The 18113-nt window shown below is 43.5% G+C and overlaps 1 protein-coding gene across 7 annotated transcripts in view; it reads left to right on the top strand.

Annotated features, from left to right (window-relative positions):
* KIAA1210 (KIAA1210 ortholog) overlaps window positions 1-17637 on the top strand; it is a 52050-nt gene extending 34413 nt beyond the window's left edge. For 6 of the 7 annotated variants that reach the window (XM_075573343.1, XM_075573345.1, XM_075573342.1 and 3 more), the window contains 9 exons: window positions 303-426; window positions 1484-1642; window positions 4263-4328; window positions 8429-8638; window positions 8951-9041; window positions 10615-12144; window positions 12830-12939; window positions 14707-14803; window positions 15498-17637. In XM_075573343.1, the coding sequence (XP_075429458.1) occupies window positions 303-426; window positions 1484-1642; window positions 4263-4328; window positions 8429-8638; window positions 8951-9041; window positions 10615-12144; window positions 12830-12939; window positions 14707-14803; window positions 15498-15631 (2521 nt within the window). In that variant the 3' untranslated portion in view covers window positions 15632-17637. The other variant, XM_075573346.1, reaches the window with a different exon arrangement.
* The last annotated feature ends 476 nt before the right edge of the window (window positions 17638-18113 follow it).

Here is an 18113-nt window from a genome sequence, read left to right as displayed (position 1 = left end):
ACCCAGATGCGTTCCACGGTGGCCAAAACTGGAAGTGGACATCATTTTTATAATTTAAGAATCTGCTATTAATACATTTTATTGTAATAGAGGTTTATGGGATTAAGTGTTCCTCCACTATTTAAACTGAAGCACAACAAGTAGGATGATTGCATCTTTAAAGCATCAATAAGCCTGCGGATTAACCCGACCTTCCCTGTGCAGCTCTGGACCCTTCCACCCACGTTCAAGTGGCTCTGAAATATCGACACCACGAAATGTACATGTCAAATTTCCCATGAGCTGTTCTGTTTTTTCCAAAGGGCGAAAGGAAATATGGGAAACAAGGCTCTGTCTCATGACAGCGTTTTCATTTCCGAGCCGGAAAATGTGACTGTGGGGAAGTCCTCGCAGGAAAACCTACCTGGGAAAGTCAGAGCGTTGCAGGTAAGGCCGATTTTTAATAATCCTTTTTTTGTTTTTATTTTTTTTACACACTTTAATGGCATTTTTACTGTTCTCTAACGTCTACGACGTGTTGGAGCAGGGGTGACACACTCGTACGTCAAGGGCCAACAACAGGCCAGGTTTTATGGAGATCCTTGCTTCAGCACAATAATAAAAAAAAATAAAAAATCGCCACCCCTGTAAATGTTTAACTCAACCCTTTGTGACTTCATTCCATTTTCGACGGGCTTGCAGTATTTAGGTAACTTGGTGCAAAGAGGCATTCGGCTTTTGTTAGGCTTAAGGCTTACATTTGCAAGAGAAAAAAAAGCATAAATATTTAAAAAAACCCAAACCGATTAAGTTCTGGCAAAAGCAGAACCCCAGTGACAGTGCCCGGCCTAATTAGCTGAATGATTTTGTTACGGAGGTTCTTAAATCTGTTGCTAATTCTGGCAGTGCCCGTAACAATGGAGTGAGAACTGGATTCAGAAGTGCCTGACATTCTGATGTATTGCAGTCATCTAATTCCTAACACTCCCCAAACATTATAGGATTTATAGCCTTCCTTCCGCTGAATCACGTGATTACCACCTTTACCAAACGCATGCACTGAAGCCAGGTCGTGCAGAATATATTGTGCCTCTTTCTCCTTTCCTACCACATCCAATGCGGTGCTGGACGGTTGGGCAGCTGACGTTTTTGACTTCTTGTTTTCTTTGTTATGGTGCCCACGTATTGCGTAGCGCAGCACATCCTGGGGGTTGGAGGCAAAAACAAAATGTGGAAACCTAGTGGCACAACAGGTAATGAGATCCCTGCTCCGAGAAGCTTACAATTTTTAAAGGAGCAACTCGGGATTTAATTTTTTTTTTAAATTTAACATAAGATTGAAGCAGGGGGTCTTGGGAGCTGAACTCCTCCTTTCCCCCCCCATGCCCCCTCCCCAACATTAATTTTAGATCCAGGGACCCCCTGCTTCAATCCTGTGAAGAAAAATCACCAGCTTGGATTGTCTCTTTAAAGTGAATGAATACTGTACCTTGTTAATTAACAGCTCCAGCTTCAGCAGAACCTCCGGCTAGGATCCCCTTCCCAGATAATTGTTTCCAAAAAACTGGAAGACTCGGGCGCCCTGTCAGAGGATGATGGGTTACCGAGGAGCCCCCCAGAAATGACCTCTCTGCACGAGATCCTTGCACACTCGTCAAGCAAGGTATGTGCTTAATTGCTGGTCTTCTGCATTGTGCCGTACGTGACACGTGACCTGCATATGGGACAAGGGTTCTCTAGCTGGCTCACTTTTCACCTTCGCAAATCGCCCTCAAATTAACAATAACTTCTTCAATCCGTCCCAATATACCACCTGCCGTGGACAGCCCACGTGAGCACGTGACTTGGATATGCGACCAGGGTTAATACACACGGCTACTCTAGCCAACTCGCCTTTCTCCTCCCCAAGGTACTATCAATGAGTTCATATTAACCCCTTACTCAATTGCAATCATATCTAGGCTTCCACCACCCAAGAATGATGCAAAATATGTAACTTAATATCTGCTGCCTGGCAGCGCCAATGCTCGCGCCAACCCCTCTCCTAGGACCCGGCGTCAAATGACGCTGCAGGTCATGTGATGTCGCATCCCATGACCCTGGGGCCTCATTTGACGTCGCGTCGCCGAAGAGCCGGCAGAGAGCAGGTAAAAGACGTTACAGAGACCCCACGCCTCCCCCGGCATTTAATATAAATCTGTAACCGCCCCCCCCCCCACCATGAAAATCTTGTGCACCCCTTTGCTAGGGACTCGGGTCACTGTTTTATTATAGAAAAAAAAAATACCCTTAACCCACAAAAACCTGTTGCAGCGAAGTTTAAATAATCTCTCCAGAGCGTGCAACAGTACATTCAGATTCCCAAAGCATTACTTATTAAAGAATTGTTTAATATACATAAAAATACAGTGCTTCCGATGGCAGAAAAAGATCATTACAAGAGCATACAATTACAGTAAATGCAAAACCGTTTTTTTTTTAAATAACAGGATAAAGCAGAAATTCTTATACATTACGTTACCATAGGTTTTCCTCAGAGAGGTCACTGGCGTAGAAATCTGAGAATTCACGTGTTTATCTGAGAATTCACGTGTTTGGTCCAAAACACACCTGTTGAATTCTGATTTTCAGAACACCAGGGAAAACCCTATATAACATTCTTCTCCCATTGAAACCACATAAGACACCCCCCCACCCCCCACCCCCTCTCCCTGTCGTAAATCAGCTGCTCGGTTGACGTTTTTACAACAGAGAAACAAAAACTCGGGGGAAAAAATACGTTTACGTTTTTGCCTCTATTTATAAACGCACTCATAACTTCCTCTCTCTAATACTTGGACAAACATGAGTCGTATCAATAGATTCAGGCGATTTATGACGGATGTAACTAGACTAATTGCTACTAAATTTGAGTGACAAATAGAGATCTGTGCTTGGCTACCTTCTAGACCTCACGTGGTACGGTTTAAATTGTCTTTTTAACACGATGCTGAATATGTACCTCTTCGTATGTACACGTACGGTAGATGACGTCCCAAGATATTCTCATTTTTAATAAAGTCCTCCAAGTAAGTGGTGACATGTGTGTCGCCCCCCTTTCTGTGAAGCGCAAGGAGTGTCTCGGGAATGTTGGTTTCTTTTTGAGGCTGACAGCCCAGGGGTCTGGTGATCGTTTATTTCATTCTAAACTACACATCACTTTTAGTGATTGCCCCTTAAGATAAGTACTCTCTGCACAGACCCAGGAAGAGTCTTGGCCTGTCCATAAACTCAATATATCGTATTTTTACAATCAAACTGTAGCTGCATTAACCCTTGAAGTACCAGATTGACTGACTGAAATATGCATGGACATATTATGTATTTTAATCAATCAGGATAAACCAGAATATTAACACACATTCCCAGCTAGCTCAAACTCCTACACCCAGCACATCATGAATATATATTTATGTCAAAAAAGAGTGCTACTGAGCGTGGCAAATGTATACAACAAAAGACGGGGGTGCCCAATGCTACACCCAATTGACAAAACATGTATGGTAATAAGAAAACGTTTAAATACTTCAATAGTAATAATTAGTTATTAAGTTAAATGCTTTGGCCAAAGGGTTTAACTAAATAACCAAATTATTATTATTGAAGTATTTAAACTTTATACTTATTACCATATATATTTTGTCAATTGGATGTAGCATTGGGCACCCCCGTCTTTTGTTGTAAACCAGAATATTGTAAGTGTGGGTGGTGGAGCTACTGGGGGGGAAAGCGGGGCACAGTTTTTGCTCCAGAACAATTGGTTCTTAAAGCCCCAAAATATGTAGCACTGCGTGATTTTACGTTCTTTATTTTCGCAGGATTAAAGCAGGGGGTTTTCGGAGCTGAATCATGTCAATTTTCGCTCCGTGGACCCCCTGCTTCCAGAGATCCTTATCTCCGGTGGGGAGGCCAGAATCTCTGCGCAATTTAATGCTGCTACTGGCACCCCCAATGGCGGTAAGTATCTCTGGAAGCAGGGAGTCCCCCGAGCTGAAATTAACACATCAGCTCTGGAGACACCCCGCTTCAATCCTGTAATAAAAGAAATGTAAAGGGCGCAGTGCTTTGCAGCTTGAACTCGGTTCTTTATTTTATTTGCTGCATTTGGGAAACATGATTTTTTTTTTTTAAATATATATATATATATTTTTCATTATTATATAAAAAAATATATATCATTATTATTATTATTATTTTGTGTGTTAAATTAAATTCTATAACCTAACACTTTTTTTTGTATTTAGGCTTCCAACCCGGCCCAGAGACGCAGCTCTCTGAGTTTAGGAGGGACAGACAGTGAAGAGGAACAGGTAAATGTACTTTTTGACGGAATCTTTGCTTTACGTCCCTGTTGTACGCACTGACGAAGGGTTGGGTTTGAACGCGGGACGATCCCTGGTCAAACTCTTAAGATGTGATGTCCTTGTCACTATTTTTGGGTCTTCCTGCGGCACATGGAGGTTGGTGTAGATATATATTTTGTGATGTGACCTCTGTGGATGCATAAGATGATACTTCTTTAGAAACTGGGGCACCCTCTTTCTTTTCTTTGTAACATATATTCTGGATTATTTGATGGTTGATGCTCTACTGTGCATCAATCTCCAGAATATTTGGATATAAACTTTTAAATTGAATGATGTGACCCAAATTAACTGTTTTTTTAGCAAATACGCGGTCTGTAGGACAGAGTCTGGTTTACTTGAGAAAAAAGCTGTGAATCTGATAGAGTAAAAGGCCTTGGTACAAAGTGCCGTCACATTTTAGATGCTGGTCGTAGGTGACATGTTAATACCAGGGACGTATCCATCTTCGTGACCCTGTCACATCAATCCCGGAGCCGCGAAACGTCTCTTGTGCCAACGATCTATGCAGCGCTTTACAGACAAGGCATTAGAGGAGAGGTCATCCTTGTACCATAAAGCGTGTCAAAGTGAAAACTATGCATTCGGAAATGGAACTCTGCCCCCAAGAGCTTACAATCTAAATGGCAGTCCAGGTTGACAAACCGTTGGGTTAAGTTTCTTCCATTCATTTAATTTTTTCCTCCGTTACTTTCACGTCCCTGACCCCGTTACAGTGGATTCAAACACTAATGTACTTCAAACACTAATGTACTTTTTAAAATATTTGTGGAATGAAACCAAAGTTCTATAGCTTGAGACCAGGCAGGAACACACTTTGTTGTGATGGGGTTGGAAATGCTGAAAATTTCAGGTGGCTTTTCATTAGAGATAATCAAAATAAGTCTCTCCTCTAAACATCAGCCCAGTAGTTTAGGGATCATTATGTGTTTAAATCTTCCCCGTCCCTTTCCCGTTTCTGTGAGATAAATGTGCGCGTTCTTTTGCCTGGATTTATTTTGCCGGTTATTTATTTATTTTTTTCTTATGTGCAAAAGCTCAACCAAAAATATTAGAACCCCATTTTAACCTTTTAAGAGTGGTTATCGGGGTGGCTGGATTGAGATCCGGACCAGGCACAACACCAGTGGCAATTGAGTTTATTTATTTTATTTGCAACAAAAGGCCTACCTCCACCACTCCCCGTGCTAAACCCCATATACATTTTAGAACCACCCAGTACAATTTCCTTGGGTTCTTTTATTGCATGTCCCGCCCACCTCCAGGGAGTAATTAAAGTTTGCATAACATGTTGACACAATGTACCAGCGGCATATAACCTATTAATCATCTGCTTCACATTTGCTACATGCTGCTCAACGTTTGAAGACTCCTTGACTGCTGACCTTGGCAGAGGAGCCAGCGTCCCTTGCTCGTCGGAGCACTTCTTCTGTTCTCGTTTTATCGGAAACTATAGAAAACGGCCTGTTTTCCAAATAAATCTCATATAGTTGGCAGACACTATATATATATTTTTTATATCCCTAGACACTTGCTACTTTAGAGGTAACAACCACAGAAAGGAAACCCCAGGATTTCAAGGCTTGGAAACACTAAGCTTTTTATTCCCTGGTGTGCTAAAGGTTGGCACCTTTTGTAGATCTGGGCCAAAACATTTAAGTAAATAAATGTTAAAAAAATAAGTTTTTAAAGGGGCAGTCCCACCCTTATACAATTTATTAGTAGTATTAGTATTATTGTTATTTTTACAAATCAAATTTTTTCTTTTTTTTTTTTTGCTTTTGTATTTTTATTGTAGCAGTTTATATACTTTCAAGGGCACAAAAATCAAAATTCTGGGGAAAATTTGTTTTTTTTTAGGGGTGTGGGTACAAGAAAGAAAAAAAAATATATCGGATGGGGGGGATAGGATTATGGTTTAAATCACATCAACATCCATAGATTATTACAAATAATTATTAACCATTTCCTAATGAAGGTGTCTGCCGTTTTTAGCATTTGTAGGCGTTTTGTGTCAATGTACAGAATTGCAATTACAGTACTGTATTATCATGCTCATGATTCATGTGCTTACGTATGCTATGATTAAGGCTGGCTGCCAGAAATGACACCTTTCAGACCCAAGACGAAAGGGGGAAGAATGAAGAATAAAAGAAATCGGCAGATAAATATTGGCTGAAAAACGTACACATTTTCACCGCCGTGCATATTTAAAGTTCTATTTTGGTTGTATGGTTTAGAAGCATCTCGGAAGTCGCCATACAAGATGCCAGAATTAGTATTGCGCTGTATTTTTGTCCCTCTATAAAAAATGTGTGTGTAATTATGGCTGGCCAAAATATATAGCAGCCCTAATAATACGTATATTCTCTGTAAAGTGCATGTTTCGCATACTTTGGCCAATCCGTGCTATCCTATTTCTGATGTTTAAAACCAAGTTGAGAACAGAAAGTGGCTGCCGGCTCTTGATTAAACACTATTTTAGATGCTCTTATCAGGACAGATGGCGACTTGATGCTTTTATGTCTAATGGGTTATCTTGGCATGAGGCAAAATGAATGGCAATCTCTGCACAAATGTGAAACATCAGTGCCAGATGTTCGTGGTAGATGGTCGATTTTTCTTCTAAAATGCTAATAACCACTTATTTTGTTCTGGTGCTCATCTTGTACAGTAATTAAATGCACTTGTTCGAAACGTCCCGTTCGTTTTTCTTTGCCCTAGTTTAAGAACGATATACTCTGGCCACATTTAAACGCGTCTTCCTATAAAGTGATAAAATGTTGCTGAAGTCATGCCTACAATTTGCTTTTTAGTGCAATAAAAGGAACAGGGTTAACTGACCCCTTGTGATGAGGATCTAATGAATGTTGGTTAAGTAGTGCAGGACATTTTTATAGGTTTGAAGCAGGGGTTTTTCCTGAGCGGGACCGCGTTAATTTCAACTCTGTGACCTCCTGCTTCCCAAGATACTTTTGTAGGGGGCGCCAGTAGCAGCTCCAGCTTGACTTGTTGGGGCTATTGTGGCAGATTAAGCTCCCGCGGGCCAACAGGAGGCTGTGACCTCATCCCTTGTGGCTTCCTATTGGCCCGCGTGACCGGGACATTTAAATCTGTGGAGCTGCTACCAGCACCTACTTCAGAGGTAAGTATCTAGAGAATTAGGGGATCCCAGGAGCTGAAATCAATACGGTCAGTTCCAGAGACCCCCTACTTCCAACTTAGTGGGGAACCAACTTTTTTTTTTTTTTTAAGTATCTGCTCCATTAAGGCACAAAAATTAAGGAGAGGAGGAGCGCACAGGAGACTTGATTTGAGTTTTGAAAAACTTCAATAAGGTGTTCACAGCATCAGAGCTTTAGTACAGATAACGTTTCAGGACTGTGTCAGGGTCTGAGGAAGGGACACATTAGTCCTGAAACGTTATCTGTACTAAAGCTCTGATGCTGTGAACACCTTATTGAAGTTTTTCAAAACTCAAATCAAGTCTCCTGTGCGCTCCTCCTTTCCTTCATTTTTGTGCCATTATCAGGCCCAGCCTTGAGACGCCGGGACCATTGGGAAGTCAGCACCAGAAGCGGAATTATTCCTGCGTGCCTTTATTAACAGTGGTGTGCCATTTATTTCTACGATTGCTCTTCTGCTCCATTAAGGGACTAATTCCGTATTCGCCAAAGTGGCCAAAATTCCACGTTGAATTACATGGGGAGCGGTCCAATCGGCTTTGGCAGATTATAAAATAAGCCCCCCAAAAACATTTAAAAGTACAGTTGAAGATATATATTAATTATATTTATTTTGCGGCCTTACTGTTGATGGGTTAGACCTAATATAAAGTGCATGCCCTTGGGCAGCCACGCTGGGTTTCTTTATCATATGCTGCCTGCAAAAGATGCTCGTCCGCCCGGTGGTCATGGAACCTAAACGTCGGTCTGAAAGTGCTCTGTCCATGTACCATCCTCGGTTCATGTGGGTCAATGCTGTTCTTCCATTATACGCTCCCGAGCGCATCATATTGAAGATCTCTCTGTTGTGTTTATGCACAGGTATCATCTGACGCACCTTCACGCCCGATCAGCCCGTTCCACACCCACGTGCTGTTGAGTCCTGCCTCGCCCACCTGCTACTCGCTTCCTGTGGATTTTACGACCCCCGCCAGCCCCCTCGCCTGCCTCAATAATACTGCAGCAAAGCACAAGATTGCAGTCAAGCCAAAGAAGGCGAGAGGAATTGCCATAAAAAGCAAGCAAACTGCTGTACGTATTTAATGCTGACGTGCTTTAGCACTGCATCAATGCTTCTCCATGTTCAGAGAGAACTCCAGCCCAATAATGTTTAGAGAAAACTCCAGCCCAATAAGATTCACTTCACCCATTTGAACCCACCTACTGTGCCCAATGTATTTGGGAAGATGCAATAAGCCCTCCAGAACATGATCAATATGTTGTATTTTGACCACTTTGCGTGTCGCAGGACCCTGCAGACTCGTCGAGCGGGCAAAGGAGTGAAGTTCTTCAGTTATTTACCTTGCCCTTGCGGTTTTAATTTCTTTCATTCTCTTTTTCAAGGGGGAACAACCAAAAGGAACAAGTGTGCCACGTTCAGAAGGAATTGCGGCCGATCCAAAAGCCAATGGCGAAGAAGCTCAATGCAAAGGAGGTGATTAAAATACTGTCCTTGGGGGTGGGGGGACTGTCAAGCAGAATTCAGAGACGCCAAATATTTATTTTATTGCAAACCACTGCAATGTTCATACGTGCTTTAGGAATATTAACCTTCAGTACTAATACGCCACAATGATGGAAAAGCCAGGCGCTGTTAGAGAGCCGCCCGCACTAACCAACTCTTCCCATTTTTAAAGCCGCAATTCAAGCGCCCAATTTATTTTTTTGGAGAATCGTTTTTATTTGTACCATAGGGCTGAAGCAGGGGGTCTCCGGAGCTGAACCCCGTTAATTTCAGCTGAAGCAGGGGGTCTCCGGAGCTGAACCCCGTTAATTTCAGCTGAAGCAGGGGGTCTCCGGAGCTGAACCCCACTAATTTCAGTTCCGGGGACCTCCTGTTTCTGGAGATACCTCCGTAGTGGGTGCTGGTAGCCGCTCGCTTAGCAGGGATCACATAATGGCCGCTTTACAAAGCTGCCGTGACATCAGGTTCGGCTTCTTATTGGCCCACGTAAAGACCGTGATTTGTAGTGGGCGCGACAGCACGCGCAAAAACCAGACCTCTTCTCTATGAGGCCGCCATACTGTGCGCCAGCGATGCAGAGCGACTGCGCCGCAGATATTTTTGAAAAGACAAAAAAAATCAAAATTGTCTTTTGGCGCAATGGCCGCGTCACGTGAGCGGTTCAGCCAATGAGTTCAAACCAGCCGTGTGGCGCGTCCGCCACGCCTCCCCATCGCCTCAGACCTGCAGGGATTGCTTGGTGCGACGCCCTATGCGCTCCGTCGCGTGTGCGCCAACTATAATCTCATCCTAACGCGGGAGCTTTAAACTTTTGGCGAGATACCAGCAGATACCTTTTGGAGGTCTGTATCTCTGGAAGCAGGGGGTCCCCAGAGCTGAAATGAACGGGGGGCACACCTCTGGAGACCCCCCCTGCTTCAACCCTATGTTTAAAAATAAGAAAATAAAAAATGGCTTCGATTTTTGCTCCTTTTTAAAGGAGACGCCTGATTTTTAGCAGGAAACTGTATTCTGTTTGGGTATTTAGAGCAATGGCTGTTTGGCTACTAGCATCAAGGGTTAATGTTTTAATTCTGTGAAGGATCCGAATTCATGTTGACCATGACGGATAAATGTACGTACACTGTATCTGAAGATGGCGCTGTTACATTAACTGACAGTTTTTTCTAAATGATTTTCTTTAAAACCACATTGTTATTTAAAATTTGCTTTGATAAGTAAATTTTTAATATCCTTCATTATTAGCCCCCCCTCTCTTCTCCTCCTCCCCCCCTTCCAAAAAAAAGTTTGGATCCAGCATTTTTAGTGGATCTCTCCTGGCTAATATTGATAACATGGAAGCCATAAACGGCATGTTTAAATAGAACATTGAGCTCCTTAGCCTAAGGTTTTGCAATCGCCTATATTATGTATAATTTTAAGATGTTTGTGTCATATATAATATTATTATTATTATTATTATTATGCAGCACAATATGTATTGAGCTATTCGTTGGGGGGGAAAACCTGAATCTGACTTGCGCGCTATATTTGTATCACGCAGATTCCGCAGTACTGACGCCCGAGTTGGAGGTGACCGCAGTCCGTGTGTCGTCACACATAGAGGAGACCAAGGAGGATTCTGAAAAAGATGCTCTCCCTCCAATCTCTGCGACTCTTCCCCCTGAATGTGATGAAGTGTCCCGGGCCGGCGACACCATCGGTAGTGAAACCGGTGTGGATTGCCCAAGTGATCGGGCACAAATGGGAAACCAGATGGAATATGAGGCTGAGGGTATGGAAGGGGGAGAAGACAACTCTTGCCAGTCTCCAGAGACCACTGTTCCCTCTATGTTTGAGCAGAACACAACTGCAGAGGCCGTTAAACTTTCTGCAGCCCAAAATATCGAAACGGACGTTACAGATGATGTCAACGATGACGACAATGACTTAGAATGGGAAGAATTGGAGATTTTCACCGCCAGCGTGTCTTTGGCAGATGAAATACTAATGTATGAAGCTAAAGAGGAAGAGCAACGGGGACTTGAAGGATTAGTTACGTGCGCGTCTGAAATTAAAAAGGAGTTGGTGGATACTATAGAGAGCACTTTAATTGTTCAGGAGACGTCATCACCATCAGGTGAATTTTGGGAAGACCAATTGGCTAGAGCTGTCTGTAACAGTGACACAGCTGCTGGTGTGGACGAGGTGGCACGCGAAAGTTTGACTACGTGGGAAGCTGTGAACAAAGCCACAGAGGGCCCAGAAACGATAGCCATGGTGGAATCTCGAGTATCCAATGTAAATGTGGAAACAACAGATCATTTACTTACAAATAACGAGGGGGATAATTTGGGTTTAAATCGACTTCTGTCTTCAGAGCTACAGGTTGAAGCTGAACCCTTCGACCCAGAAATCATCGACGGCAAAGAGGAAGAGATGGTAAATGCACCGGATTATTCTTCTATAGAGTGTAATACGGGTGACTTGCGCACCGTGAGCTCAGTGGCTGGGACATCCGATGGTAAGGGGGAACCTTTGGCTAATACGGATTATCAAACTGATGCATGTAAAGTAACCAAACCAACAGAGACCAAAGCTGAAAGCAAACACCGAACACCCACCAAACCGGTGAGGTTCACGGTAGCTCCTGCGTGGCAAAGATCTCTCTCTGGGGGGTCAAATGTAGAGGACGCAGTTTTCAGCAGGAATATAAATGTGATTACCTTAAAGTCAGAGTTATTTGAAGGTGCAACTATCCCTCAGGAGCCCGTCGTTGGTAAACTAGACTCCAAAAAGTGTGAGAAACCAGTTGAAATGACGGAAGAGGAAACATCAGGTCGATTCGGGATCCGACTGAGGAGGACAACGTCATCGTTAAAATACAGCGATGAGCAGGCTGGTGACAATGTAAAGCAAAGTGCGCCTTCAGTTGATGCAATATCATTGGCCCCTAGTGAAAATATCCTAAATATTACTAAAACCTCACAAATTAGCCCAGATGTCCCAACATTGTCAGAACCTGTGCATCCCGGTGAAGAAAAATATCAACCAAAAATTCAAACTGAGGAGCCATCACAGAAACCGCACACAGGTACTGGTTATAAATAGAACAGGACCCGGGGTGAGGTCTTGACTACCGTTGACTCAAGCCCACGCCCAAGTATTTTTTATTCTACTGATGGGTTTCATTCTGACGTGGGGTGTACGTGTGGGGGTGTAAAATGCAGGGCACTCCCTTTTTTTTATGGCTTCTACAAGGAGAATTAAATCAAAAGAAAATGCTGACTTTTCAAGCTTTTTTAGAACGCATAAAACATGTGCCCACTATCCCCAAACAAAGTAGTGCACTTCTTACCGGCTTCTTATGATCAATTCTATTGTAGAGAAACAGCAGAAACCACAACAAAGTGTCAGGTCCTTGCATGGTCCTTCAGGTGACCCGAAGGAAGGTCCGTGTAGGAACTGAAACGTTGTTGCTGTTTCTGCGTATATGGTTTGTGTTGGCTACACACATTTTATTGACGGTTTAATCCCCCATATTTTTAAATTCCCCATTTATTTTTCTTGAACCCCAAAGCTTTAGAAGCATTTTTTTTTTTTTACAGATTCATATATTTATGTATTTTGATCAAGGTAATTATTGCATTGTCAGTGCTCTTTTTAACTGGTCATAATGGGTATTATCTTAAACTCTATGGTAAAAGGATGCATTACGTTTTAGTAGGAGAAATGTCTTCACACCTGGATTAATTTTATTTATTTATTTATCTGCTCAGAACCAGCCTGGATCTCAATGGCAAAACTCAAGCAGAAAGGCTTCCAAGATCATCGGCTTGCTAGGGAGCAGATTGAAGACCTGGGAGTAACTGAACAAGACAGAAGACAGGTGTGTGTGTGTGTGTGTGTGTGTGTGTGTGTGTGTGTGTATAAACTAATTTACATGGGTTATTCACTAAGGTGCGATGGTGGAGTTCATTTGAACCCACTTTTTTTTTTTTTTTAACCCTGCAGTTAGGCTTATCGACTTCTACATCAAACATTTTGGCTGCCTTATTTGAATGAGGATTGCTTCTGTTTGGGCGGCTCTGAGAGAAGCTCACTGCTTATTTACCAGGTTTTCCAGAGAAACTAGGCCTTGCTGGTGGTAGGAGACACAAGGCTCTCTTTACTTGCATTGATGTCAGAGGGCCCTGGTTTTGGTTAAGCACGTCGGATCTCCTTGGGAACTCCTGTAACCGGATTGGTGCAGTGTAATCAAACTGCCTCAGGTCCGTGGTGACCGGTCTACTTTGAGAGTCAACCCAACCTTCCACAATGAAAAGGTGCTCCGTGGGAGCAGGTTAGCTGCAATAGGATTAAAGATCCGAATGTGATGAACTATTGTAAAACCGAAGTATACCGCCGCTGTCACGCTGTTCTGCCCGCAGACCAGACTAACCCCCAATACTGAGGTGGAGAGTGAGTAACCACGCACCCGCAGTAGTGAGAGCGTGCCCGGAGTGTGGATTGGGTAGCGTGGTCAAGGCCAGGGGTACCAGGGTTGGTAGTGTTACTTGCCAGATCCGGGGCGTAGAGAAGGTGCCGTAGTAGAGTCCGAAGCCAAGGTCGAGGGTAACACAGTTCCGGGTAGTAGAGGTCCAAGTGCCGAGTTCGAGGGGGTCCGAGAGGTAAGCGTGGTCGACTGGAAGCCGAGGTCGTGGAGCCAGAGAGGGTAGGAAGGCAAGCCGGTTCGGTAACAGATCTGAAACGGAGAGAGAGCTGGGCACAGTATCCAACAGCACTAGGCAGACGAACTATGCAGAGCGAGGTTGGAGAGGAATCACAGGAGTAATAAAGTGAGGAGGGCCAATAGGAGGAAGGGGCAGAGCAGAGGCGCGCCCAGGAGCCCTTTGTGATAGGGCAGGGGTTAATGGCCTGGTTCGCTGCAGGTGAACAGTAGGAGGGCGTGAGCCTGAGAGCTTGGACGGCCGGGGGGCGGAGCTACACTTGCAGTGCATAAATTAAGTTGAGGCGCGCGCCCTGTAAGAGAAGCGGGCGCGTGTCCAGGAGTAGCGTCGACGGCGTGCATGAGAGCCACGGGGGAGTGGAGGAACGGCCCGCGATGCCGAGCAGGGGCGGAGGAGACCGCAGCCAGCGGTACAGGTAAAGAAGGGCAGCGCCAAGGGCGTGTGCCCTTATTCCTGACAGCCGCATGGCCAGGGCTTTCCAATGCCAGGGCTTTCCAATGCCAGGACTTCCCAATGGTGGCTTCACAGGCCTTGCTCACCTCATCGTAGGCCGGAAAACTGTGGTGTTGTGTTGCGTAACGTTCAGGAAACGGGATTGCAGTTAACAATATTGATCTCGATAAACTGCAAATTGCAGTTTAATCTCAGAAGTCCCTTTTCTTTGCTGGTAAGAGATTAGTGAAGGATGGAACAGAGCTCCAACAATGAGTGGCCATTCTGAGGCCTTGCCTTCCAGAAGTCTTGGAATCTGCTTTTATTTATCCAGTTCACATTCTATTTTCTACACTTGCCTTGGTTTTGTATTTCATTGACTCTTGTTATGGAAGAGACCACCTTTTTACATTTATACTTGAAGATATGGACAACTATTTTTGCCCCTTTTTTAATTTATGACCCTTTTCTCTCCCTTTGCGTTTTACTTCTAGGACACGGGTGAAAGTTTACTGAAAATGGGCATTGTTTGCACTTCACGTAGTCCAGAAATAAAGAAACATACAGAGCTGTCTTCTGTTGATATTACCGGTAAAGTATTAAATCCTTGAACCAAAAATGCGCTTTCTGCTAGTGTTTTAGAGGTCACATGTGCTAGTGTTTTGGAGGTCACATGCTTACATGGACTTTACAAAGCTTAAGGCGGCCACCCCCCTGCTCTTTCTTTTTTGTACAGGATGGAGCCATGGGGTCCTCCGGATCTGAACCACATTCAATTAAGCTCTTTGGACCCCTGTACCCTGAGATACTTGCCGGGGAAACAAAATGGCAGTTTAATTCTCCCACGTGATGCTTACCAATAGGAAGCCGCAACATCCATTGCGGCTCCTTATTGGGCGGCCATTTAAATCCCCCCTGTATAGAAGAACCTGGGAAGTGGCTCTGGTATCTTCACCAGTAAGTTGTTTTTTCTTTTTTGCGGGAAACAGAGGTGATCCCAAAGTGGTGCACTGTATAGTGATGCTGTGTATCTCTGCCGTCCCAACCTCCCACACTGACCACAAAAAGAAATATGACTTGCGACCAGCCCCGAAGACTTTCCATGTTTATTCTGCTGTGTGCCTGTACCTGCCACCCAGTAACTTGGCAGCTATTGCTACCCTTGATGCGTCCTGCGTGCCGTTCCAAGCAAAGCGCGGTGCGCCTGCGTTAACCATTGCATGGAAAGCTTAAATGTGTGACCAAGAAGTCCACCGAGCGCTCACAGGAATATGTTCCTTTTCAGCGGCAGGGCTGGGAGAGGAGACGCGGGGGTGTCCTGAAAAATCCGCACCCCACAACCCGGACGAACCCCCGTGGCTATCGCTGGCCAAAAAGAAAGCCAAAGCCTGGAGTGAGATGCCACAGATTGTGCAATAGCCAGAACCCAAAGGATATCCCGGGGCGGGTGGCGGGATTCAATTGCTTTTCTTTTTACTGTGAACCATTTTAGCCAATGAACAGACGTTAAATATTTCACACTCGCTGCCGTTTGCCCGGCAATGTCACGCACAGACTTTGTGGTTTGTAACGGCTCTTATGAAGCGAATGGGTACTTCTGGGTTTGAGCTGTTTCCAGACAGTAAACGTGCACGTTAAGGATTTAATTCTCATGGTTCTTACTTCTTTATTTCCCTCTTACATCTTTATTTCAGTGTTCTTTAAGAAGGGGAGCAATGGATAGATCTGTTTTTAAGGGAAGTAAAAACTTTAAAAAAATAAATAACACTTGGTGTGTGTTGTATGAGAGAAAGCTAAATAATAATAATAATAACAATAAATATTCATTACGGCATGATCTGTAATTGAAGCCATGAAGGACACTCCATGAAAATAGCGCTTGGGTTATTTATTGTAAATATCATTGGCAAGGATCATTTTAATGTAGATCTGTTGCGGGGAGTGCATTCGTAGTAATACACAGCTGTTTTTATTTTTATGTCCATGATTGATAGCAGAGAAGGAAACGGGGGGATCTTCCTTATCGGAAAGCAAAGGACTTTAGATGGGGAGAAGTAAACGGCAAGGAAATATCGGTACAAAACCGGTCATTTTTAATGACCTTTCCCGGTTCTCGGGATATCCCTGCTCCAGAACAGATGGCTCAATAAGTGGCTGTTGAAGATTGAGCCACCTGTGCTGAAGCAGGGATATCCTTAAAACCTGACTTGTTGGTGGTCCCTGAGGACTGGAGTTGGCCACCCCTGTCCTAGACAATCTTCACTCAGGGAATGCACAATGCATAATGTTGTGCCTACCCTCTATATACAGTATAAGGGCTTGAGGGCCCATCCTACTCCTAGAGGTTTGATTAAGACCTTCCATTGCTGACTTGGTCCAATGCTGACTTGGTCCAATGCTGACTTGGTCCAATGCTGACTTGGTCCAATGCTGACTTGGTCCAATGCTGACTTGGTCCAATGCTGACTTGGTCCAATGCTGACTTGGTCCAATGCTTGGTCGGATAAGAGAGAAATCGCATGGCTATGTCAGGATTTTTTTTTCTTCCATTTGGAGCTCAATATAACCAGTATTATTTCTGACACTGAACACACGAACTTCACTTGCACATCACCCGCCAGTGTTGAGTACTATGTTGGGACAAAAGGCAGGTGAAGTCCCGACATGTTCGTGCTGAGATGATTTGCCGTTCGTACTGAGATTACTTGCTGATTTGCAATGTTGCACACTTGCATGGTTTATTTACACAGCACAGAGATCATTATCCATTTATAACCTTTTTCTTGCGTGAAATGAGCCGTTCAATATCCGAAACCAGTTTTTCTGCGTCTCCGTAAACTGTGGGGCACAGTTTTCTCTGCCGTTAATACCACCATTTATGGCGTGACCCATGCAGGAAGGAAAAAGGGACACTCTAAATTGCTACGTTTTAAGGTAAAATGCTGCAGGAATGTGGTTCTTATTGCATGCACGTCTACCAATCTTTATCCTTCTATAAACTATGCACTTTTTTTGTTTGCCTATTCAAGTTTTGTTCTTGATTTGCTTCATAACATAAGGATAAACAGCAGAGCAAACCGTCCCCATGTATGTTCCTAGATAATGTAATAGCAAGGCGTAAGAAACCTATTTATTTGCCGTGATCGCTGCGTTCCTCACAGAAATGTTGTCATCGTGGACACAACCTTATATCTTTCAAATCAGTTCTTGTATCTATAAGTGACCAAAGGGATGCATGTATATGTAACACGCGTGCACACGCTCCCCTTCCTTTGTTTGTGATATATCCTATTTTTGTAGTCCTCTTATGAACAATACTTTTTGTATATCACGTGTTTATTATTAAATGCTCCAGTGTATTATTTATGTTTAACTGCATATTTAGCTTTTCATATATGAATAAATCTAAACCTGAGACTTTTTAATCTGCCTCCTTGTTTTTATAAAAGCTTCGTCGCAATTTCGTGGTTAAGTCATTTTTATTAAGGTTTCCTCTTGTTAAGGGGTGGAAATTGCAGCCATTTTTATGCCTAAAATCTGTTTAAAAAAACGACTCCATTCACAACTCCTACAGAAGACTTCAGGGAAAAATGTTGGTCCATAATAGACCCTTTACTGAAACTTGAACAAAGTTCATTATTATCATGTATTTATAAAGCGCCATTATATTCTGTAGAGTGGTACAATAGGGCTGGAGGAAGAAAAGCAATAAAATAACAAATATTTAACATTGTAAGAGTAAGCAAGGAGCTTACAATCTATAAGAAAGGGTTAGAGGAAACCTGGGGTTCGGGGGGATGAGAAGGTTGAAGTTTCAGATAATGGTATATAATCCGTGTGTAGTTAAGCCAAAGAGGTCACAAGTCTAGTCCAGGAGTGGCCAACTCCAGGCCTCAAACGC

Source organism: Ascaphus truei, chromosome 16 (genome assembly GCF_040206685.1).
Source record: "Ascaphus truei isolate aAscTru1 chromosome 16, aAscTru1.hap1, whole genome shotgun sequence".
Taxonomy (NCBI): domain Eukaryota; kingdom Metazoa; phylum Chordata; class Amphibia; order Anura; family Ascaphidae; genus Ascaphus; species Ascaphus truei.
Note: the sequence above shows the minus strand (reverse complement) of the source record. Positions and strands in the feature narration are given on the sequence as shown.